Source organism: Pan paniscus, chromosome 16 (genome assembly GCF_029289425.2).
Source record: "Pan paniscus chromosome 16, NHGRI_mPanPan1-v2.0_pri, whole genome shotgun sequence".
Lineage (NCBI taxonomy): Eukaryota > Metazoa > Chordata > Mammalia > Primates > Hominidae > Pan > Pan paniscus.
This window is the reverse complement of record NC_073265.2, coordinates 90,907,716-90,931,714: the sequence shown is the minus strand read 5'-3', so window position 1 is coordinate 90,931,714 and position 23,999 is coordinate 90,907,716. Positions and strand designations below refer to the sequence as shown.

Below are 23,999 nucleotides of genomic sequence, written 5' to 3'. Positions count from 1 at the left end.
GCATGTGTTTCCTATTGAGCCAATCCAGTTAGAAACAAACACTGAAAGGCTGGGGCGTCCGGGAGCCCCGTCAGCATGAGCAGCTGTCCTTGGGCAGGTCACACTGGCCCCTGGCCCCCTCAACTATGTGGGGTGATGACCTTCTAAACAGTTACCCTGCTCTGAATTCTGGGGATGCCGTGGTTAAAAAAAAGAAGAAGAAGAAGCTTAAACCAGTGGCCAGCAGCAGAGCCGGCCTGCAGACACGCGTTAATTAATTGCATAGATGCTCTTTGACTTATAAATTGCAAGTTGACTTATTTCGATGATATTTTCAACTTATGGTGGATTCATCCCAACATAGCCCCATCATTAAGTCTAGGAGTGTACTGAATGCATCTGGCTTCCACACCATTGTAAAGTCAAAAAATTGTAAGTCAAACTGTCATAAATTGGGGACTGTTTATAATGTGTTTTATAACATCAGGAATTCACCTGGAAATTGCTACCAGGATTTTCACTTTGCTTGATACCTGAGAACAGACAGTTGCATGGGCCATCGCTCCCTGTGGAGCTGTCGGTGGGGCGGGACCCCAGCTGCCCCCATGTTGGCTGGGAGCTCTCCCATCAGCACTGTCTTTCCTGTGTCTGTCTGTCTCTGATGTCCCCCATGGAGCCTGGTGTCTGTCTACTCATCCCCCTGCTTTCAAAGATGTTCTCCCTCCACCCAGCTTCTGCAGACATTTGGGTTTTTACCAGCACTGCTATCCCCCAGAACATCCCTCACTGTCCTGGGCTAGCTATGGAGGAGAGAGCCCAAGACTGAGTCTTCCAATGATCTAGGATCAAGGATCCAAACAGCAGGACTCCTCCATGCAACCCAGTTATCACACTTGGATGCTGTAGGGCAAGACTCACAGCCAGGCCTGGCACCAGATTTACCCACCGGATATCCCAAGACGGGAAGGTGGCTGCTGCTAGGCATCGGGGAGGCAGCATCGAGGGAGGCTGCAGTGAGATCAGCAGGGCAGAGGACAGCCTCCAGGACAGTGGAGAGTCCAGCCCGGCTGACCTCCATCCCAGCAGGGACAGGAAGCAGAGGGCAGCTCGATAGAACAGGAATAAAAGGGCACTGGCTTGCAGGAATGAGACACTGGGGGAAAGCAGCATGTGGCCTGGGCAATAGGTGCACAGCTGGCCAGCAGGTAACCAGGAAGTGAAGGTAGCAGGCCAGAGCCCAGCTATCAGGGGAGGAGCCAGGCAGCATCTGGCTTATTTCTGTGAGTGACAGAGGTCTTGGCACAGGCAGGTAACTCTGTGGGTTTGGTGCCTTCCAGGGAAGTTGAAAGAATGGAGCCTCATACTGTATGGCACAGTGGAGCACCCATACCACACCTTCAGTGCCCATCAGTCCCGCTCGCGGATGCTGGAGCTCTCGGCCCCAGAGCTGGAGCCACCCAAGGCTGCCCTGTCACCCTCCCAGGTGGAAGTTCCTGAAGATGAGGAAGATTACACAGGTAATGAGCCTGAAGTAAGAGGAGACGGCCAGCTTCCACGAGCTTTGATTGTCCAGAGTAGCTCTTAAAATGTAGGGCTGCTCCTGGCAAAGGTGGGGCTGATGGTTGTGTGTCTTCTCTTGCCTGGGAGTCATAATAATCATGGCAATTTGCACTCACACAGCTCAATCCACCCCAGGCTCTGCTAATATTTTACAGACCAGTAAGTATGCTTCAAACCAGTAAGTATTTTCCAACTTTCCCAGCTGGGAGAGCAGGGTCTATATGCCCAACCAGAATGGGGTCTTGCCCCCTGGTAAATTAGCCACTTCCAGGAGCACCCCCTTTCCAAAGGCCCCCATCTCACAGCTCAGCCTCCTGACTCCCTCAAGTACATCCACTTTCAGTCCTTGAGGTCAGGATGTGGGAAGGACACAGTTACTCCCAAGGATCCAGGAAGGTTGGGTTCAAGGAGCACAGCTGGGAAAGGACTTCGTGGCAGAGATCCTGACCAGCCTGGAGGCCTAGGGTTAAAGACCCAGAGAGGATCTCAAGAGATGATGTCAGCAGATACTGATGCTTCACAGACGCCTTGAAAATCTTACAGCATCTAAAAAGGCCCTGCATGAATCGTTTTTCTCCAATCATCCCATTGCCAAGGTGGGCCCTGGTTTGGGGCCACCAGTTCACTCCACAAGGCGGCCAAAACCACAGCTGCCCAGAGAAGCTCCAGCCACTGAGCTGGACGCGGCTTTTATTCGTGTGTTAGACTAGAAGCTGTTCTTCTCCCTCTGAGCCCTCCTGTAGCAATTTGTGCGAGAAGAGGTATTTCTGGTTGGACATATTTTCCTTAGCTAAATACTACGGCTAAATGATAAATGATGGGTGATATCTAAGAACACTGATGCTTTAAGTTATCTAATATCTTCTGTGAAAAACAAATAACAAATGGAAAATTCCACCAACACATATCAAGTATAAATTACGGTCAATTCCATTTTAAATTTCTTCTACTATTCCTTTAAAATAGAGCATTGAATTATGTATGGACTAATCTGCTCTGTTTCCCCCTGTGATTTATAAACTGTGGCAAGATTCAGTAATTATTAATAAAGAACTGATTTTTTTCTTAAAATCTGCTACTGACTTCAGCCTTGCACAATGGAACCTCACTGTGATACCATTCTGCAGTCCAGCAGTCTACTGAGCAGGGATTAGGTGGAGAGAGGGGGTCTCCATGAGAAGGAGATGCATTCCTGGCCCTCAGAGAAGCCCCCTCAAGTCTCAGGGGTGAGTGGGATGGGCAGACCAGAGACAGCAGGAGAGCCTATTCAGAGACCAGGACAGAGTGACAGAGGAGGTGAGAACCAGACGGTGCCAGAGTGTGGAAGCCAAAGGAGGAGGACGAGCCACATTAGAGTCCAGTGCGAGGTCAGGTGGATATGAGACGGGGTGTGCCGAGCCGGCCATGGGCATGGTGCATCGGGAGTGACGGGCCCAGGCCAGTGGAGGCTGCACCTGGACCCTTTGGGCAAGAGAGCAGTTGCCAAGAAATAGAGGAGGTGAGCGAGGGGGACGAGGGAAGCCTAGGGAGTACTTGCAAATGGCCAGGGTCCCAGGACAGCAGCAGGCAAGATGGTCCCTGGAGAGGAAGGTTGAGGACCGGAGCATCTGGCTGGGAGAAAGGGCAGCAGCTGCAGTGGGCAGCGTGGGGCACAAGGAAGATGTCAGTGCTGTGGTTCTGAAGGTGGACAACTTTGTGGTGACAGCCAACCTGCTAGGCCAGAGCCGTCTGGTGGCCAAAGTGCAGGTGGAGGCCACCCCAGGGACTCCGCAGGGTGCTGAGTTGAGAGCAGACCCTGGGCTGTCCCCCCCGCCCAGAGACTGGGATTCAGCAGGTGTGGGACGCCTGGGGGTCTGCACCTGTAGCAACCACTCTTAGGTGCCTGCAGGCACCGTGGGCTTAGGGAGCTGGCAGATAATGAAACCAGCGAGGATGGGGGCAGGAGGCAGGGAAGAGCTTGGGTTCCTGCAAGAGAGTGGCTGGGAGGCCAGGACATTGCTGGCACGGAAACACAGGGAAGCCTGGGCCTCAGGAAAGAAGCCATGGTTGAGCAAAGGAAGCTGAGTGGGCTTAGATCAGCTCAGGACACTGTGGTCATCCACACAGGACTGCAAGGGAAGCCAAGAACCCACGTGGCATCGTCTGGAAGACGGAGTTCCAGGGCAGCTCCACCGGTACAGGAGCCAGCTCACAGGATAAGGGTGATGTCTGGAGCAGGACCACGTGTGCTCACAGGCTCAGCACATCCGTGCTTACTCGACAGGCTCAAGCAGAGGCCCAGAAGCCTCAGGTCGCTTGCTCAGGGCACAGCAGTCAGGAAGGAAACCAGACTTGTGCTCAGTGTGCTCTTATTCTCGTGGGCACCTCTTGTCTGCAATTGGCCCAAGTCTTGCATGCCTCTCGGGTCTGATACTGCTCCAGTGAGGTTCCGGTGTGCTGTTCTTGGATGGCGTGAACGGTGGAGAAGATGGTGATACCAAACTCTCCTGTCCATCGGCAGTTGGTCTGAGCACGCAACGGCAAAGCACATGGAGAACTCCCAAGTTGCTTCTAACATTTATTTGTTTGCGTATTTTTTTAAATCCTGGATTTCCTCCACAAAGGATTGAAGGTGGAGTTTTCAAATAAACCCGTGTCAGTCTAAGCCCATCTAGAGAGGCATCAGCCGCTAGCCAGGCTGTTCAGCACGTGAACGGAGCCCCCCTTGTATGAAGAGACCCCTGCTAGGAGTTACGGGAAGTGACACAAGAAGGCAGTGGGGCTTAGAGGAACTTTCACGCTAATTGAGGCAAAGGGAAAAGCAGATATAAGTACAAATTGCAACACGAACATCATGGTCGCCCAGAGAATGAGCTACAGCTGGACCAGAACACGCTCAGGCGGTGGAGTGATTGGGACCACGTGGACAGCCAGGTGGATTTAATTTAAGAACGCTTCATGGGAGAGACAAACCTGGATATTTGGCTTTTAAACACAATTCAAGTCGACAGCCATACTGGGGAGGTTTGTTTACAGATATTCATCTAGGCATCTCCACCCTTGGATGTGCATCGTCTTAACCTGACCGGTGGGTGACCTCAGTGCAGTGTGGGGGCCCTGCAGCTCTGTTGAATAGCCCCCAACCTTGCACTGGGCTCCTTGCAAAATTATGAATAAGCTTTCCACTGCAGAGAGACCCAGGAACAGGGGTGGGGGGTGTGAAGTCCATACACCTGGACCAGCAGCTGGGAGCACTGCTTCAGGACCCTCCCCAAGGCTGTCCTCCTCCGAGGACATCCTAGAACATTCTATCTGGAGATGGTGAGGACATCTGCACTTTCCCTGTTCCTAGCCACCCTCCTCTCATCCGCTCAGCAAATAGTGATTGAGCACCTGCTCTGTGCCTAATGCCAGGAATCTAGCAGTGAACACACCGAACCAAGCCCTGCCCGCCCGTCTCCCATTCCCTGTGTCTAGAAAGAGTGAAAAGATTGGTCTGCCGCCTCCCTGTCGCACTCCTGCCCTCATCTTCTTAAGATGAAGGAAATTGTTCACTTTATCAAGCAAGACAGACCTGCTGCCGCCTCAGGGAGAAGACGCTGCAGGAAAAGGCAGGAGAGAAGTCCTTAAGTCACCACGACAGCCCCGCGTTCGCTGGGCCAGCTGCGAGGGTGGGAAGGCGAGAGCCCAGTGGCTGAGCTGGAGTTTTGGGCTCATGGGTTATTTAAAGCAATGGTGCCAGAAATGAGGATTTTGGAGGCTGTCCTCATAGATGACCCAGGATGAGGTGGGCAAAGAATCCAATCAGATGGGAATTGATCCAAAATATTATAGTAAACCCTCTGGAGCTAGGGGGAGGAGTTTAGCAATGAGTTTTAGAAATGGTGGGTGGCATCTGGAACCCAGGATACCAGCACCGCCCAGGAACAGCATCTAGAGTGTCCTTGTGGATACACACAGCTCTGAAAGGGGTTCACAGTGGGAACCGGGACAGGCGAAGCCCCCCCAGTGAAAACTAGGGAAATAACACCAGAGAGCCTTCGGGGAGGGAAGCCAGCCTCACTGGGTCTAACACTGGCAAGGTCTGGAGACTTCGAGTGAAGAGGGCTTTGCGTGCCCCAGCAAAACCCCATTGTGGGCAGCAGAGAATGAGGATTTTTGTCTTTTCCTCAAGTCCCCACCAAATGAAGGTGGCCAGCAACTCACTAGTCTTTACTCTTGAGCTCACTCCCCATCCCCTCTCATAACTCACACCTCGGAGGAGGAGGTTTTTCTTCCTGTAACTCAAAAGCCTTCACATGCCCCACTTAGTCCCTGTGTGTCAGAGCTGTCGGGGTCCCCTGGGCCGTTTCCCAGCGTAGGAGGGACGGGTGGGCAGTAGGCAGGAGTCCACCCCAGCTCTAGCTTCAGGCGTCACTCCTGCCGACCAGCGTGGGGAGGACCCCTGCAGCGTGCCCCGCCCCCGCCTGAGGGGTAGACCTTTAACACTGGCTTCATCTCTGGGATACCTGGGAAGGACCTAGAGGGTGAGGTTTGCTGGCATCTACTCAGCTCGCCTGCAGTTCTCAGTTGTTTTTCCAACAACACACCAGCCTCCGGAGTGAGAAGCTGGGGACCCCTGGGAACTTGAGGGAAGACACAGCTGCCGTCCCACCAAGGGCTCCAAGGAAAGCCTAAAGGGGATGTTCTGAAAGGGGCTCAGCCCTCAGCACAGAAAACAGCAGCCCCCCAACCCTAGGACAGCACTGTCTAGCTGTGTCCCTGCCCAGCCACAGCCCCACCAGGCAGTCCTGAGCATGCGGAGATCCATCCCCATTCCCACCACTGCAAGTTGCAGGGGGGCTACCTAATTCCTCCTGGCTCATCAGCTTGCCAGCAGCTCCCCCGACACTCAGCACCCCCTCTCGTGTTGCTCTGTCCTCCACGTGGAAGTCAAAGGTGCTGGCTGGTCCCAGCATGATGACTGGTGCAAGTGAGTGAATGAAACATCTGTTCCAGCCTCTCCCTCCCCGCTACCCCTCCAGGCTCTCACAAGTCCCATCTCCTCCCTGCTCCGGGTGGCGTACCCACCCTGGATGTTTCACTCCTTCTCATGCCATCCCTGTCTAGAGTGCTCAGACTGACACTGGAGCCCAGCGAGGCTCAGCTGTGCCTGTTAACCCGCAGGGACGGCTGCTCCCGCCTTGTCGTCTGGCCGTCCAGCCCCAGCGGGGCCTGGGAGCGTCTCCCAACCCTGCCAAGCTGCGATATCCTGACACAGGGATCCGCGGGACTGCAGTAGATGGAGAAGGCGTCTCTCTGGATGAAAGGCAATGCTTGTTTCTTTAAGGTGTGTGCCATCCGGAGTGTGGCGACAAAGGCTGTGATGGCCCCAATGCAGACCAGTGCTTGAACTGCGTCCACTTCAGCCTGGGGAGTGTCAAGACCAGCAGGTAATGCATGTCCCGCAGCCCTGTGGCTCACCACTCAGTGACTTTCCAGTTGTATCCTTAGCCCCTCCATGTCCTGATGCCCCAGTTAGGAAGTAACGTAGCACCCCCAAACAATCATCACACTGAAGTTAACTGCTTTGGAGTTTTTAAATTTTTAGTAACTTGGCATTCCTATCATGCAAGTCATACATGTCCATTACGGAGAAATTAGAAGCTGTTGCACGTTGGCATCCGTGCTTATAAAGCCTTTTCTATCCACGTTGTTAAAGAGAAGTGGGTCATGTTGGGCGTGCCAAGGCTGCCCCAGAGGGCCTGGAGACGGATGCGATTCAAGGCCCTGGTGCTGTCCTCACAGGCCAGCTCGGGGGACATGGCTCTTGGACAGGCTGAAGCCTGTTGATGGTCTTTCTTTCAGTGTCTCTGGACTCTGGTTGGGTGTGGGGCTTTCACAGAAGCTCTCCTGGCACCTCCCCAGAGAGCCCATGAGGCTGAGTTTACCCCGAGTGAGGATATCGGGAGCTCTGACCTGGGACCCCAGGTATATGGCCAGTTGCCCGGTTCAGGCTGACCCTTCTGTGATGAGTGTGCCCTCCTGTGTGGCCTCTGCAGTCAGGCCCTGGGCTCTGTCCACGGAGCTCCTCCAGCTCCTGGCATCACCACTTTCTCAGATTCTCTTCCCTGCCAGTCCTGCAGCTGCCCTGTTGTCCATTCTCATTTCACAAACTTCCTTGAGCACCCATTATGCCCTGCACGTGCCAGGCCTCAGAGGCCACGATGACAGGACACTGCTAGGCTCCCCAAAGGCCTGGGTGACAGATGCACCCACCAACCACTGGTGCACACCCATGAGGGCTCAGGCACGGGTGCGGCCGTGCAAGGTCGAGCCGGGTGCCCATGTGGCTCTCGTCGCTTCCTCGAGCTCCCAGCCACAGCGCACTCACTGGCCAAAGTGCAAAGGCTGTCACCCTGCTGGCCTCACTCACTGCCCACAAGACTCACTCCCTGAGGGCGCCCGAGAGAGGGTTTTGCCAGAGCCGACAGTTCCAAAAGTCAAATACCAACCTCACGATGCCCTTGGGAAACCATGCGCACCCTCAGGACCTTCCAGCGGGGCCAGCTTTGAAAAGAAAGGATTCCCAGGTTCTATGCAAGGTCTCCAGCCTCTCCACCTGTGTACGTAGGAACCTCAGAACTGCACTCACCAAGACAAAGGGTATCATGTTTGACATTCACTCCTGAAGCCTTCGTTTCCTCAGAGGAAACAAAGGGGCAGGCGTGGGGCTGGGGCTGGGTTGGCAAGGCCCTCACCCTCCTGCCTTTGCTCCTACAGGAAGTGCGTGAGCGTGTGCCCCTTGGGCTACTTTGGGGACACAGCAGCAAGACGCTGTCGCCGGTGCCACAAGGGGTGTGAGACCTGCTCCGGCAGAGCTGCGACGCAGTGCCTGTCTTGCCGCCGCGGGTTCTATCACCACCAGGAGATGAACACCTGTGTGACCCTCTGTCCTGCAGGATTTTATGCTGATGAAAGTAAGTGGCTTGTTTGTGGGCACAAGAACTGATGAGCCAGCCCCAACTTTCTGGGCCTGTGTCCTCTCTCCGGGGAGAATTTCCCAGCCTTCTGCTTCCGTGTATTTTGTTGTTCTGAGTAAGGACTTTGAACAGGGAAGGAGGCAGAGATGATGAAATCAAAGCACCCAGACCTGTTAGTTAATAGCACTTCACCCACAGACCTGGCCAGGAGAAGTTCCAAGTGATGCTGAGAGACATCCTGGCTGTCCAGGGAATTTCACCCACCTGCACCAGAGTCAACGTCCACTACTGAGCAAGGGCAGAGAGGTGGCTAGGGCCAGCCGCTCTTGAACTCAGTCTGATTTCAGGTACCAGAAGAGGTCCTGCTGTCTGTGCTGTAATTTCTCCTCCAGGAAAGACTGTGCCATCGGCTTCTCTGTAACACAGGATGTGTGTGCTGGGCGTGGGTCAGGGCACATGGGATTGGTGGTCAGAGCTGGGGGAGAGCCCTCCTCGGCAGAGCTGCTGAGATGGAATTGGGATTCAGGTGTGGGTGGAAGGTTTGCAGACCTCCAGACATGAAAAGGAGCTGCTGACCAACGTCAGTTGGGCTCGGAAGGGATGGGTTTGTCTTTGCGGGGCATTTCACAGGTGTCAACCACACCCCTGAACAGTAGACAGGCAGTGTTTTCCTCGTCCTACAGATGAGGAATCAAAGCTGAGCAAGGGCAAAGGCCACAACTAGTCATGATGGAGGTGGGACTCGGACTCAGAGCCGCAAGGCCAGGTGTCTTGCTGTCCCAGGAGGGTGGGGGCTGGACAGGAGTTGTAGGCCCAAGACGCCATGCCATGTTTTCGTAATTCGCCTCGCCCTGGGAGACACAAAAGCAGGGCTTGAGTTAAATTGACGGGATAGTTCTCAAACACATTAAAGAAGCTACCGTTTGGCACTCGTGGCCTTCCAGGTAGCAGGCCTCCCCACTGGGCCTCCCCTCCTCTCTGGGCCCTTGCTGCTCAGGATGGGTCATTGATCCGGCCTGTCATGGCACTGCTGTTACCCCTGTGGACAAGACCCAGGAAATCTTTAAAGACATATAAAGCCATCAAATAACAAGACTCCCCCTTTTTTTTTTCGAGATGGAGTCACTGTCTCCCAGGCTGGAGTGCAGTGGCATGATCTCAGCTCACTGCAACCTCTGCCTCTTGGGTTCAAGGAATTTTCCTACCACAGCCTCCTGAGTAGCTGGGCTTATAGGCATGCGCCATCACGCCCGGCTAATTTTTTTGTATTTTTAGTAGAGATGGGGTTTCACCATGTTGGTCAGGCTGGTCTGAAACTCCTGACCTCAAATGATCCATCTGCCTTGGTCTCCCAAAGTGCTGGGATTACAGGTGTGAGCCACCTCACCCGTCCCAGACTCCCTTTAGCGGGGAAACAAAAAGTCATGCAAGACACATTTCACAGCCTTTGCAAACGCTTGCCCTGGGCTGCCAACCAGACCTTTGCAAAGGACGGAGGCGCCTCCATCCCCACCCCCTTCCCAAGGGCACAATTGGCCGCCCTTCTTCACCCCGACATCCTCACTCAGCACCTGCTTTATGGCGTATGATGCCACCTGTGGGGGCCCTGAGGGGGACACGCACAGGTGTGGCAAGCAGCTGTTAGCTCCCAGGCCCAGAGCACCCCAGCCACTTAGGAGTGGTGCATGGTGGTGTTTCATGAGGCGCCAACACAGATAATAAGTTATGACATTGCAGGTGGGAGTTGGGGTGACCCAGAACGTCCCCAAGAGGCACGATGACTCGCCGTAGGTTCCTGTCTCACCATCTAGAGCAGCCAGATCTTCATACGTAGGTTTCCCTGAGAAAGCACCGTGGGGGACAAGCGGCAGCCTCAGGCTCTCCACCCCCCACCTGCCCACACCCGGCCACGTTTATGAAGATTTCCACCTCGTTAAACTCGACTCAGCCCACCAGGAATTGGCCTCCATCCCTGTTGAAATAAGCAGAACCACCTCAGAGGCCTGGTGGTTGTCTGAGGACCTTTTTTACCTCAGAAAGGGGAGGTGAGAATTCTGTGACCCCACACCAGGCACAAGCGGCCTCTGGCTGCTTTATTTCCACCCATTCCGGAGGTGGACTCAGGGAACAGCCCACTTGCACCCCCACTTTGAAATGCCGGGGGCCTGCTTGCCCAGATTTCATTCCTGTCAGTGCCGTCCCTTCTCTTTTCTTATCTTGCTATTTTTCTCCAGGTCAGAAAAATTGCCTTAAATGCCACCCAAGCTGTAAAAAGTGCGTGGATGAACCTGAGAAATGTACTGTCTGTAAAGAAGGATTCAGGTAAAACCCCCTTGAAACCTGAGTAATGCCAGGGCGGTGGCGCTGCTTGGAGTGTGTTATGGATTTACCACGTTGGTGCATTTCTCCTAAAAGCTGAACTGTCAGAGGCCCAAAGCCATTGAGGGTAAAGATTCCGAGTCCTGGAAATCGTGTGTCCGCTTAGGATGGAAAGGGAGAGGATGGGCGGAATCTCTACGTTTTACACAACATGGGCGAATTGGGCAAAGCAGCACTTGATCACATCACGTACAGCACAGGGCTGTGCCCAGATCCGCCTCCTTTCGCTCCAGCACCTCCACCTGCTCCAGTTCCCCTCGCTGTCTGGGCCGGGGGTGGGCTGTAGCGGCTCACCCACCCTCTCTCCTCTGCATCCCTCGGTCTTCTCTTTTTCTCCCAGCTCCTGACATCTTCACGGCTTCCTGAGGGTGCTCTTTATGTTCCTAGTTCTCCCTGTTCATCAGGCTCAGCCCCATAAAGCTCAGCATGCATTTTCTTTAAAATCATTCTACTGGGTTAATGATTGTTCTTGGAATATTTTGAAATGTTTCTTCAGCCCATTTAATGCAACCAAACTGCATTTAATGCAATCAAATATACATTACCTGTTCCTCTGAATTGCTGTCTAAAATCTTAGAACATTCTGTTCAAAATTTTTTGGGGGACACTCCCATAGTAGGGAGACTAGCACCATGGTCCGCACTGGAAGGATCACCTCATGTGCAGATGCAGGTTCTGATGCAGCGGGTCTGGGCAGAGCCCACGACTCTGCATTTCTGCAGGCTGGCAGTGGTGAGGATGCTGCGGTCCAGGCAGGGAGCTGCTTTTGCAGGGTGAGGCGGTGGAGGGCTGCAACAGACCCCCAGCCCCGTCTCCCTTCTCAAATGCTGTGAGGACTGGAATTCTCCATAGAAGAAGTTTCTTTTTTGGAGTAAAGAACAAAGGAAGAAAACCTACTGCACATATCTTCTCTTATTCCAGGGGCTTGCACCAGTGTTGCCTCATGTAATCTTTGCAGCAACCTGTGAAATAGACATAATTCTTACTCGCATTTTACAAACAGGGGAGATGAAGTTTCCCCAGGAGGCACTATGCTCCTGCCTTCATTTCCTTCAGCCTGCCCCTCTCTTCCAGATCAGAGTACTGGGGAGAAGAGGACCCCAAGCAGCTAGGAGTCCAGGAGAGGGAAGGCAAAGCAAGGCTCCCAAAGTCATGCATCACATCTGCTGTCATTTAAACCTGTTGGCTGGACAAGGCAGGATTAGGAGTGAAAGGATGAACTGGCCCAGGAAAGGGATCCCCCAAAGATAAAAGAGTTGGAAGAGGAAGGAGGCATTCCGCTGGCGGCCTGGGAGAGGCCAGCTTTGATGTCCCAGGCTCTGCAGGTCAGGCAGCCCAGGAGTGGATCCTCAACCCAGGCTGGTAGCTGGGGGCATCAGGAAGAGGAGGCTCTGTGTTCCCAGCTCCCTGGAACCTGCCTGTTTCCCAGCAGAGAAGTGCTGAGGGATCCCCGGGAATGCATTTATGCATCCTGTCCCATCCTGTAGGAGAGGGAAATCGGATACTCAATTTAGGAATGGTGTGCTAAAGAGAAAACGCCTCCCGTCAGTAGCCCCGCCACATAGAAGCAGTGCTTCCGTCACTGACGAGCTTTCAGAGAGGCGTGCAAACTCCAGACGCATCGCCAGCCATCAGCCACAGAGAGCTTCCGTTTATTGCCCAACATCCTCTTAAGCTGTGACTTCTAATCACTGCAGTCATGTTAAAGCAGCAAGAGAGCAGCCGAGCCGCCGCCTCTGGCCCTCCATCTCTTCAGGGGGATCAACACAGGAAAGGTTTGCAGGGGAGTGTCAGTTATAAAGACATGATTTAACTGCCATTCGCAGTGGGCATGGCACCATGAAGAGGAAGGGCGCCAGGTGGGTGTCGGCTATCTATGCAGAGGAGCTTGCCAACATACAGACGTCTTCCTGCTAAATGCAGGTGTAAGAGATAGGAAAAGCCAGTGTTTTCTCCTACTCTCACACACAAAATACAACACACTTCACCTCTGGTAGCCAAAACGTGTGGGTTTTTCCCCACACACCAAGCAGTTCTCCAGTGAACCGTAAGATATACGTAATAAATATATAGCTCAGGCTGAACGCAGTGGTTCACGCCTGTAATCCCAGCACTTTGGGAGGCCGAGGCAGGCAGATCACTTGAGGCTAGGAGTTGGAAACCAGCCTGGCCAACATGGCGAAACCCTGTCTCTACTAAAAATAAAAAAATTAGCCTGACATGGTGGTGCACGCCTGTAATCTCAGCTACTCGGGAGGCTGAGGCAGGAGAATCGCTTGAACCTGGGAGGCGGAGGTTGCAGTGAGCTGAGATCGTGCCACTGCACTCCCGCCTGCATGACAGAATGAGATCCTGTCTCAAAAATTAATAAATAATAAATAAATAAATAAATAAATAGCTCAATTCTGACACTACTAGATAGTGTCAGATCCTACAAATTGAGGGCTCAGCCCAAGACTGCCCCACTTTGATGTCAATCACGAGTCCCACATGGCCTGTGCTTCTGAGTGACCAGCCGTAAATCGGACTTGCCTTGACCCCTCCTTGGGTTCGATAATTGGCTAAAGCAGCTCACAGGGAAAGACTTTACTTACATGTGCCCATTTATTACAAAGGATATGGCACACAGCCAGGTGAAGAGATGCGGAGGGTGAGGTTTGGAAGGGTTGAGTGCTGGACCTTCCATCCCTATGGGGCTGGGCTGGGCTACCCTCCCAGGATGTGGTTGTGTTCTTGTTCACCATCCCAGAGCTCTCCAAACCCTGACCTTTTGGGTTTTTTATGGAGGTTTTGTTACATAGCCATGATTGATTACATCATCGGCCATTGGTGATCAATTCAGCCTTCAGCCCCTCTCACCTCCCAGGAGGGAAGTCAGAGTAGTAGGGCTAAAAATTCCAAAGCTCTGATCAATGGTTGGTTCCCTGGCAGCCAGCCCCTGTCTAGAGGCTGCCCAGGACCCCCCAGCTATCAGTTATTAAAGACATTTAGCACTTTGGTAATTCCAAGGGTTTTAGGAGCTGTGTGTCAGGACAAAGACCGAACATATATTTCCTTTTTTTTTTCTTTTTCTTTTCATATATTTCTTATTATAAATCCCAGTGTCATAGCAGGAGTCTCCGGGTCTGACAGATGCACCCCAGAGCCCTTGCTCAGTATGTTTAGTGGCAAATCCATCTAGAACATGTACGTCACAGACTGTACACAGTATAATCTCAGGAACTAAAGAGATAATAGTAGGTGATATTTATTCACACTGCTGTGTGCCAGACACTGAAATGTTTATGGGTATTAGCTCATTGAGTCCTCCAAGGAACTTTATGATGTAGAAACCAATTAACAGGAAGGGAAACAGAGATGTAGAGGGGCTGGCTGGCTTGCTTGGGGTCGAACACTGGGAAGGTGGCAGAAGCCATCCACGTGGGTGGTCTAGCTCAGCATCTGTGTCTCCGTCCAGCACTCGGCTGGCTGGAGTGAAGTGAGGGCACAAATGGGGCGAAAGAGGAAGGTAGGGGCTGCATCTGACAGGCCTGCTGGGGCTCCAGAGGGCGTCTTATTTCAAGTTCATTGCGAAGCTGCAGAAGGTTTCAAGGTTTCAAGCAAGAGAGGCAAGAGCGGGTTGGGGTTCAGGGCCAGCCTTGTAGCCGACAGCCCCGTCACACGCCATAAATGCCAACACTTCAAGAGGGACTTGACACTGAGACTGAGCTAGCATGCCACCAGTGATGACCCACACAGCTCCACTTCTCTTCGTGGGGTTTGGATTCGAGTTGGGGAAATGACAGTAAGGAAAAGCTATCACTGGGTCAAGGACGGAGCCTGGCGCCTGCTGCCTGGTGATGGGAGCTTTGCTTCCCAGGCCCTTGTGCCCGTTCCTGCTGGGCCCCCAGCGGACTGCGGGATGGCTTTCCCAACTTTCCTTAGCTGAGAACTTTCGGTGACACAGAGAACTGTGCCTCAGCCACTTACATCTCCTCTTGGGAAAGGTGTTAGGGGGCAAGTCATAATTTAATTAGACTTTTGGAATGGATGTGGAAATCTGCCTCTTTCTTTTCAACAGCCTTGCACGGGGCAGCTGCATTCCTGACTGCGAGCCAGGCACCTACTTTGACTCAGAGCTGATCAGATGTGGGGAATGCCATCACACCTGCGGAACCTGCGTGGGTGAGTTCACCGCCTGCGGAGGCCTCGGGCCAGCGTCACCCAAGCGTAGGCTAGCTGCCTTGAGCCCGAGAAAGCCCTAGGACTTCGTGGGCTTCTGCATTTATTGCAGCATTAAAATGCAAAGGCAAAACAAGGTACAAAGGCGCTACCAGGGACTGGGGGCCGGGAGAGTGGGCATTTAATGTTTAATGGTTACAGAGTCTCAGCTTGAGAAATGACAATTGTTCTAAGGATAGATGCTGGCGATGGTTACATAACAGTGTGAATGTACTTAATGCTGCTGAACTGTGTACTTAAAAATGGCTGAGATGGTAGATTTTATGTACATTGCAGTGGCTCACGCCTATAACCCCAGCACTTAGAGAGGCAGAGGTGGGAGGACAGCTCGAGCCCAGGAGCTCAGGACCAGCCTGGGCAGCAAAGCTGTGAGACCCCGTTCTCCACAAAAGGAAAACGTTTTGTTGGAAATTTTTTTTTAAACCATGTTTTTAAATTTGAAACAAAATCCCACTTTGAACACGCAGCCTGAGGTTCTCATTAGAAACCCAGCCAGGCAGTGGCTTATTTCAGATGGGGAAAGGGATAAGAGATGCTCACCACTCATAAGCCATCTTGTCTCAGAGCTCAGCTCTTGCTGCGGAACGGCGCGGACAGAAACGCAACACCATAAACATTGAGAGGGCTTTGGGAGAGGCGGGAATGGATCCAGGTGGGGATGGGGATGTTTTCAAACATAGCCTTAGTTCTTTGTGCCTATCTTCACTTATTTTGAACATTTTGTTCAAAGAGGAAAAGAATTCTATAAACAATTTTACATGTATTACAATTGCCCACAAAGATGATGGCACAGATGTCTCCCAGGCACAGTTTTTATGCAGAATAGCGGAGAATTCATCCATTTTATTGGATTTTGTTTTGCAGAGCTATTTGCACAGTAAGTTGAAGTGCACCATCAGTCTGTGAGCTCGGATATGTTTTGGGTTAAGTTTTCTCCTCTCTCCTTCCTGTCCTTGGTACTTTGGTCCTTTCTAAGAAACTCACATCATGTGAGCTTTTTCTGCAGTAATACTTTAAGAATTAAGTCTCTACTGGCCGGGCACAGTGGTTCATGCCTGTAATCCCGGCACTTTGGGAGGCCAAGGCGGGTGGATCACCTGAGGTCAGGAGTTCAAGACCAGCCTGGCCAACATGGTGAAACCCCATCTCTACTAAAAATACAAAAATTAGCCAGGTGTGGTGGCGGGCGCCTGTAATCCCAGCTACGGGGGAGGTTGAGACATGAAAATTGCTTGAAACCGGGAGGTGGAGGTTGCAAGGAGCTGAGATCACACCCCTACATACTTCAGCCTGGGCGAAAGAGTAAGACTCTGTAAAAAAAAAAAAAAAAAAAAAAAAAAACAGAATTAAGTCTCTGCTAAATCAGTTTCCATGATACTACTGTGCCTCAGAAATGCTGCAGAGTGGGCACACCCCTCCCCACGTGGCCGGCCATGAGCACCCCATGCAGCTCCCTGCCGTATGTCCTGGAATAGACAGGCCTGATGAACAAGGCTGTGGCCAAGGCCAGTGTCCTCCTATGATTGCCAGGCTGACCTCAGACCACCCAGGGGAGACGTGTCCTCCTCAGTTCCCTCCTGGGGCAGCCCTCAAGGCCACAGTGCTCAGCATCTGGATGGGTTCCACCCGCTGGCAGCTCAGCAGATTTCCCCAGCAGTTTGCCTGTCGCCTTTTTGTCTATTATTTTTATTATTTCTTTGACTTATTTAGCCCAGATGGATTAGGAAGCATCACTGATGTTGCTTATTTAAATTTCATAGTCACTTGAATCCATAACATTCAGGCATACAGTTTTGCAACTCTTTGATTTCAATAATTCACTTTTCTTTCTTTGAGTCCCCAGATTGCCTGATGGCAAAAAGCTTTATAGAGTCCCTTGGAATTCTCATCTCAAACCAGTGACTTCTCCATCACTTCAGCTATTAAATTCATTGGTGAGCAGGTCCACAGCTCCGGGGGTCTCCCCTGCGCCCCATGCCCTCTGGCCTGGGGTTCTTTCTAAGCTCCTGGGAACGTGTACATCTATCCCCTGGCAGCCTCTTGGGAGAGAGACCTCATTTTCCTCCTCTGAGTCACTGGAGGCTTCTTGTTCCATGTCAGGTGTGGACCTCATTGGAGGCAGCTGTTCTCAGCTGCCCACTTCCTGTGCCCTGGAGACCCAGGCCCACCTGGCATTCCCCTCCCTGTTCCCATTCAGTGTCCACTGCTGTCCACCACCCACCCAGGGGCCTGGGCACAGTCGTGGGGAGGGTCGGAGTCAGGCATGAGTGCTTGGGGTAGGGCATGGCGGAATCTGTCCCCACCCTTGGCTCACAGTGCCCCAGTGCGCTTGGCAGGCAACTTGATCGAGATGAGCCTCTCATTCTCCTGAGTCCAGGTGCCCCGTGTGTCCTGGCATGGAGGTTGTAATCCTTCGGGGCTGCTGGCACAGCTGGGTTAATGCAGTGGCCCCGTGGGACGCGACTTACCCACCTGGGGCATGGCATGTGGATTAGCAGCTGACAGCCTGCAGGGCACACACATACCAAGTTGCGGGGCAGTGCCCCAAGCACCTGTGACGGTCAGCCCTCAAGCGTGAACGTCCTGTGCCTGAGACGGCACTACTTGAAACAGCAAATGAGAAACACTACAACAGACCAAGAGAGATTCAAAAGAAAGGAAAACGCTTTCTGTTTTCGTCCCTGTCATGGCACATTCTTCCAGCTCTCTGAACAAAGGCTCCATGTTTTCACCTTATACTGGGCCCCGCAAGTGACATAGCAGGTCCTGTATAAGCACAGCCCGTTCTGCTCTTATTGCTCTGATTGTGGGTGCTTTTAAAGTGTTCAAAGTCTATAGAGGCTTGCGACTTAATGGAATCCTTAAAAGACTTTCACTGAGTTATGAAATTCATATTTTTTAGTAGTTGAGAAAATAGGTCGCTTAGAAAATCAACCCACTTTAACAGCTTTTTTATTGTGGTAAAATACACATCACATAAAATTTACCATCTTGACTATTTTTAGGCATACAGTTCAGTGGCATTAAGTGAATTTACATTTGTGTGCCACCATCGCCACCACCTCCAAATAAATGTGTTTTAACAACTTTGAAGCTTAATACATTGAGCATGAAACTAAGTACAAACAAGAACGAGCTTTCTTTCCCACTTGGGAGGCTCCACAGGTGTTAAGGACCCTGGTGCTGGAGGAAGGATAGTGGGGAAGACGGGTCCAGCAGGTGAGGCGTGAGAGGTACAGCAGCAGGCCCTGAACAGCTCCCAAACCCCACTCAGAGTGGCACCCCGCCTGGTGTACGAGACCCACCCACCCGATGCTCCCAGAGACCAGCGATGGGGAGGGGCGGCATCGGCCAAGGCATACGAGCAGCCTCTGCTCCAGAACAACATAAACCAGACAGAGTCCCGCCCCCGGGGCACAGCTCTTCCCCCGGACCTCAGGAAGAGAGGGAGACACCCGCCATGAAGACGGTGGTCCTCAAGAGGCCCCTTGAGGTCCCTACATCTGCCTCCTGCTCAAAACCCTGTGGCCTTCTCGGCTTCACTCTTCCTGACTCTCAAAGCAGGAGCTTCTCCTGCATGAGCTCAGAATTCCCTCCCAGGCTTACGGCTGTGGTTCCGAGGTGTGGAACCAGCCCCAGAGCCCAGGGCCTTGTGCTTGAGCCCTCCAGGCTCCGGAACCTCTGCAAAGGGGTTTTCCCTTGACGCAGCGAGAGGCCCCATCTGAGTCCAGAGCAGACTGCACGGCCTCGATCTGCAACCACAATCGAACTGAAGCAGCTGTGGGGAGGTTTACTTGGGCATTGTGATTATCATAGAGCCCCTGAGATAATCTCCTCCCTGCCTGTAACCCTCTCCGCTGTCAGTCAGTGGCCACCTCACTGCCCCTCTCTGACGTCCCATCAGTTGCTCCCTGGAGACACCTGGCCCAGAGGAGGTGCTATCTAGTCAACTAGTCCAACATCTGACCCAGGTCGACAGGTCCTCCTCGGACCCTGAGCCAACCTGAAGGTTTTCCTCCATGACTCGTGGCCCTTTGCTCAGAACTGTTGTGTCTTCGAGTCTCTCATCCCTGCCCCATAAACCCTTAGTCTTAGGCATTTGTTTCTCTATTGTTGAAAATGCCCTGGCTGTACACACCAAACACCTGTCAACACCATTCCCAAAGATCTCTTCTTTCATCTTCCCCCGTCGTCTTCTACAGCGTTCTGTGCAATGGAAGGGCCACAGACGCAAGCCACGGATGCAATTTGAAGTTGCCTAGTAACCATATCTTAAACAGTCAAATGAAACAGGCAAAAATAATTTTAGTAACATGTCCTGTTCAACCTAATGTGTCTAAAATATTGCCATTTCAACATGTATCCGTACAAAAACTAAATGAGCTGTTTTATATTTTTTATATGAAGACTTTGGCACTGTATTTCCAGGTGTTCAGGGAGCAGAGGTGGGCCTAGGCCTGTTGGAAACAGGGCCCATCATCGTGGCATGGCCAGTGGGCAGGTGTGCTCCCTCTGAGATCATCTCATGCCTCGATGTCCCCGTCTGTGAAATGGGGATGGTGATGCCCACCTCCTGGGAGTGGGTGAGGACGGCCCAGCTCACAGAACCTGGGAAATGGCAGCTGTGGTGGTGGCCTGGGGGCTCCTGAATGGTACCCCTGATCTCACAAGGCCCTGAGGCAGGCCTGGGGCATGGTGTTCTGCCAGCCATCCCTGATACCTGCTTCTTTTCCTGTGTCTCTCAGGGCCAGGCAGAGAAGAGTGCATTCACTGTGCGAAAAACTTCCACTTCCACGACTGGAAGTGTGTGCCAGCCTGTGGTGAGGGGTTCTACCCAGAGGAGATGCCGGGCTTGCCCCACAAAGTGTGTCGAAGGTACGGTCCTCCTGGCGGGGAACGGCAGGCAGCTGTGTCCAGCAAAGGAGTGCCTGGAGGGCAGAGTCTGGCAGCTTCCCCAGGGGCCGGGGAGGGCATGTTGCATCACCCCACTGTGGACAGGAGCCCATTTACAGAGCTGCTGAGGGGCCTTCGTCCCTTTGTTCACTGGATGCATATTTGTTGGGTCCCTGCTGTGGGCAGACACCGTGCAGCAACGGGATAAGATGGGAAGCAGAATAGCAAGGTGCTCACACCCCATTGGTGGACTACGCGGGACGTCCCTGCCCATGTCGCGCTCAGCATGCATCCTTTGCACTGTCGATAATCAGAGAAACCATGTTTTGGGTTAAAAAAAAATTTTTTTTGGAGACACACTCTCACTCTGTCGCCCAGGCTGGAGTGCACTGGTGTGACCTCAGCTCACTGCAACCTCTGCCTCTGGGATTCAAGCAATTCTCATGCCTCAGCCTCCCGAGTAGCTGGGACTACAGGCATGCACCACAATGCCCAGCTAATTTTTGTTTTTGTTTTCGTTTTTTTTGAGATGGAGTCTCGCTCTGTCACCCAGGCCGGAGTTCAGTGGGGCGATCTCGGCTCATTGCAAGCTCCGCCTCCTGGATTGACACCATTCTCCTCCCTCAACCTCCCGAGTAGCTGGGACTACAGGCACCCGCCACCACTCCCCACTAATTGTTTGTATTTTTAATAGAGACCGGGTTTCACCATGTTGGCCAGGCTGGTCTCGAACTCCTAGCCTCAAGTGATCCACCCACCTCAGCCTCCCAAAGTGCTGGGATTACGGGTGTGAGCCACCACGCCTGGCCTAAAATATTTTCTTTAGTTAGATACTTTAGAGAAATTAAAAAGATCCTGACAATTTCCTCAATCTAAAGCTGTTTTCTGCACAGTCCATGCACATCTATTTTACCCTTCCTGTCCTGCTTTTGTGCTTCCTCCCATGTGTCCGTCCACAGAGTCACCATTCTTATTTGATGGCCCTGGACCCTTCTGTTGTTGGACATGAGCTGTTAAAGGAGGAGCTGTTTGCTCTGGTCTCTTCTTTTCTGGCTGAATATTGCCCTATGTTGGGAGATCATGAACTCAGGACCCAGAACAGGGCAGGGCAACCTGTCTTATTCAGGGTGGGAGCAACATTGAGGAGTTTGAAGGGACCTGTGAGGGTGTGATGATGGGGTGAGCTGTGAGGGTGTGACGATGGGGTGAGCTGTGAGAGTGTGATGATGGGGTGGGCTGTGAGGGGTGATGATGGGGGTGGACTGTGAGGGTGTGATGATGGGGTGGACTGTGAGGGTGTGACGATGGGGTGAGCTGTGAGGGTGTGATGATGGGGTGAGCTGTGAGGGTGTGATGATGGGGTGGGCTGTGAGGGTGTGATGATGGGGGTGAGCTGTGAGGGTGTGATGATGGGGTGGGCTGTGAGGGTGTGATGATGGGGTGGACTGTGAGGGGTGATGATGGGGTGAGCTGTGAGGGTGTGATGATGGGGTGGACTGTGAGGGGTGATGATGGGGTGAGCTGTGAGGGTGTGATGATGGGGTGGACTGTGAGGGTGTGATGATGGGGTGAGCTGTGAGGGTTTGATGATGGGGGTGAGCTGTGAGGGTGTGATGATGGGGTGGGCTGTGAGGGGTGATGATGGGGTGAGCTGTGAGGGTGTGATGATGGGGTGAGCTGTGAGGGTGTGATGATGGGGTGGGCTGTGAGGGTGTGATGATGGGGTGGGCTGTGAGGGTGTGATGATGGGGTGGGCTGTGAGGGTGTGATGATGGGGTGGACTGTGAGGGGTGATGATGGGGTGAGCTGTGAGGGTGTGATGATGGGGTGGACTGTGAGGGGTGATGATGGGGTGAGCTGTGAGGGTGTGATGATGGGGTGGACTGTGAGGGGTGATGATGGGGTGAGCTGTGAGGGTGTGATGATGGGGTGGGCTGTGAGGGTGTGATGATGGGGGTGAGCTGTGAGGGTGTGATGATGGGGTGGGCTGTGAGGGTGTGATGATGGGGTGGACTGTGAGGGGTGATGATGGGGTGAGCTGTGAGGGTGTGATGATGGGGTGGACTGTGAGGGTGTGATGATGGGGTGAGCTGTGAGGGTGTGATGATGGGGTGGGCTGTGAGGGTGTGATGATGGGGTGGGCTGTGAGGGTGTGATGATGGGGTGGACTGTGAGGGTGTGATGATGGGGTGAGCTGTGAGGGTGTGATGATGGGGTGGACTGTGAGGGGTGATGATGGGGTGAGCTGTGAGGGTGTGATGATGGGGTGGACTGTGAGGGGTGATGATGGGGTGAGCTGTGAGGGGTGATGATGGGGTGAGCTGTGAGAGTGTGATGATGGGGTGAGCTGTGAGGGTGTGATGATGGGGTGGGCTGTGAGGGTGTGATGATGGGGTGGGCTGTGAGGGTGTGATGATGGGGTGGGCTGTGAGGGTGTGATGATGGGGTGGACTGTGAGGGGTGATGATGGGGTGGACTGTGAGGGGTGATGATGGGGTGGACTGTGAGGGGTGATGATGGGGTGGACTGTGAGGGGTGATGATGGGGTGGACTGTGAGGGGTGATGATGGGGTGGGCTGTGAGGGTGTGACGATGGGGTGAGCTGTGAGGAGTGATGATGGGGTGAGCTGTGAGGAGTGAGGATGGGGTGGACTGTGAGGGTGTGACGATGGGGTGAGCTGTGAGGGTGTGACGATGGGGTGGGCTGTGAGGGTGTGACGATGGGGTGGGCTGTGAGGGTGTGACGATGGGGTAGGCTGATAGGGGTGATGATGGGGTGAGCTGTGAGGGTGTGATGATGGGGTGGGCTGTGAGGGGTGATGATGGGGTGGGCTGTGAGGGGTGATGATGGGGTGAGCTGTGAGGGTGTGACGATGGGGTGAGCTGTGAGGGTGTGACGATGGGGTGAGTTGTGAGGGTGTGACGATGGGGTGGACTGTGAGGGTGTGACGATGGGGTGGACTGTGAGGGTGTGATGATGGGGGTGAGCTGTGAGGGGTGATGATGGGGTGGGCTGTGAGGGTGTGATGATGGGGTGGGCTGTGAGGGTGTGACGATGGGGTGAGCTGTGAGGGTGTGACGATGGGGTGAGCTGTGAGGGTGTGACGATGGGGTGAGCTGTGAGGGTGTGACGATGGGGTAGGCTGATAGGGGTGACGATGGGGTGAGCTGTGAGGGTGTGACGATGGGGTGGGCTGTGAGGGTGTGACGATGGGGTGAGTTGTGAGGGTGTGACGATGGGGTGGACTGTGAGGGTGTGACGATGGGGTAGGCTGATAGGGGTGATGATGGGGTGAGCTGTGAGGGTGTGATGATGGGGTGAGTTGTGAGGGTGTGATGATGGGGTGGACTGTGAGGGTGTGATGATGGGGTGGACTGTGAGGGTGTGACAATGGGGTAGGCTGATAGGGGTGATGATGGGGTGAGCTGTGAGGGTGTGATGATGGGGTGAGCTGTGAGGAGTGAGGATAGGGTGGACTGTGAGGGTGTGACGATGGGGTGAGCTGTGAGGGTGTGATGATGGGGTAGGCTGATAGGGGTGATGATGGGGTGAGCTGTGAGGGTGTGATGATGGGGTGAGCTGTGAGGGGTGATGATGGGGTGGGCTGTGAGGGTGTGACGATGGGGTAGGCTGATAGGGGTGATGATGGGGTGAGCTGTGAGGTGTGATGATGGGGTGAGCTGTGAGGGGTGATGATGGGGTGAGCTGTGAGGGTTTGATGATCGGGTGAGCTGTGAGGGTGTGACGATGGGTGAGCTGTGAGGGTGTGATGATGGGGTGGACTGTGAGGGGTGATGATGGGGGTGAGCTGTGAGGGTGTGATGATGGGGTGAGCTGTGAGGGTGTGATGATGGGGGTGAGCTGTGAGGGTGTGACGATGGGGTGAGCTGTGAGGGTGTGATGATGGGGTGGACTGTGAGGGGTGATGATGGGGTGAGCTGTGAGGGTGTGATGATGAGGTGAGCTGTGAGGGTGTGATGATGGGGGTGAGCTGTGAGGGTGTGATGATGGGGTGAGCTGTGAGG

The 23,999-nt window shown here is 53.4% G+C and overlaps 1 protein-coding gene across 6 annotated transcripts in view; it reads left to right on the top strand.

Annotated features, from left to right (window-relative positions):
- PCSK6 (proprotein convertase subtilisin/kexin type 6) overlaps nucleotides 1-23,999 on the top strand; it is a 201,793-nt gene that overhangs the window by 160,623 nt on the left and 17,171 nt on the right. For 3 of the 6 annotated variants that reach the window (XR_008621210.3, XM_034939521.4, XM_034939522.3), the window contains exons 14-20: nucleotides 1,317-1,496; nucleotides 1,660-1,698; nucleotides 6,848-6,950; nucleotides 8,281-8,477; nucleotides 10,715-10,802; nucleotides 14,920-15,023; nucleotides 19,826-19,955. Coding sequence is in view for 5 of the 6 variants with exons in the window: in XM_034939521.4 (XP_034795412.3) it covers nucleotides 1,317-1,496; nucleotides 1,660-1,698; nucleotides 6,848-6,950; nucleotides 8,281-8,477; nucleotides 10,715-10,802; nucleotides 14,920-15,023; nucleotides 19,826-19,955 (841 nt within the window). In the remaining variant the exon portion in view is untranslated. Of the gene's footprint in view, nucleotides 1-1,316; nucleotides 1,497-1,659; nucleotides 1,699-6,847; nucleotides 6,951-8,280; nucleotides 8,478-10,714; nucleotides 10,803-14,919; nucleotides 15,024-19,825; nucleotides 21,161-23,999 lie in introns of those variants that run through there. The other 3 variants (XM_034939520.4, XM_034939524.4, XM_034939523.4) reach the window with 3 other exon arrangements.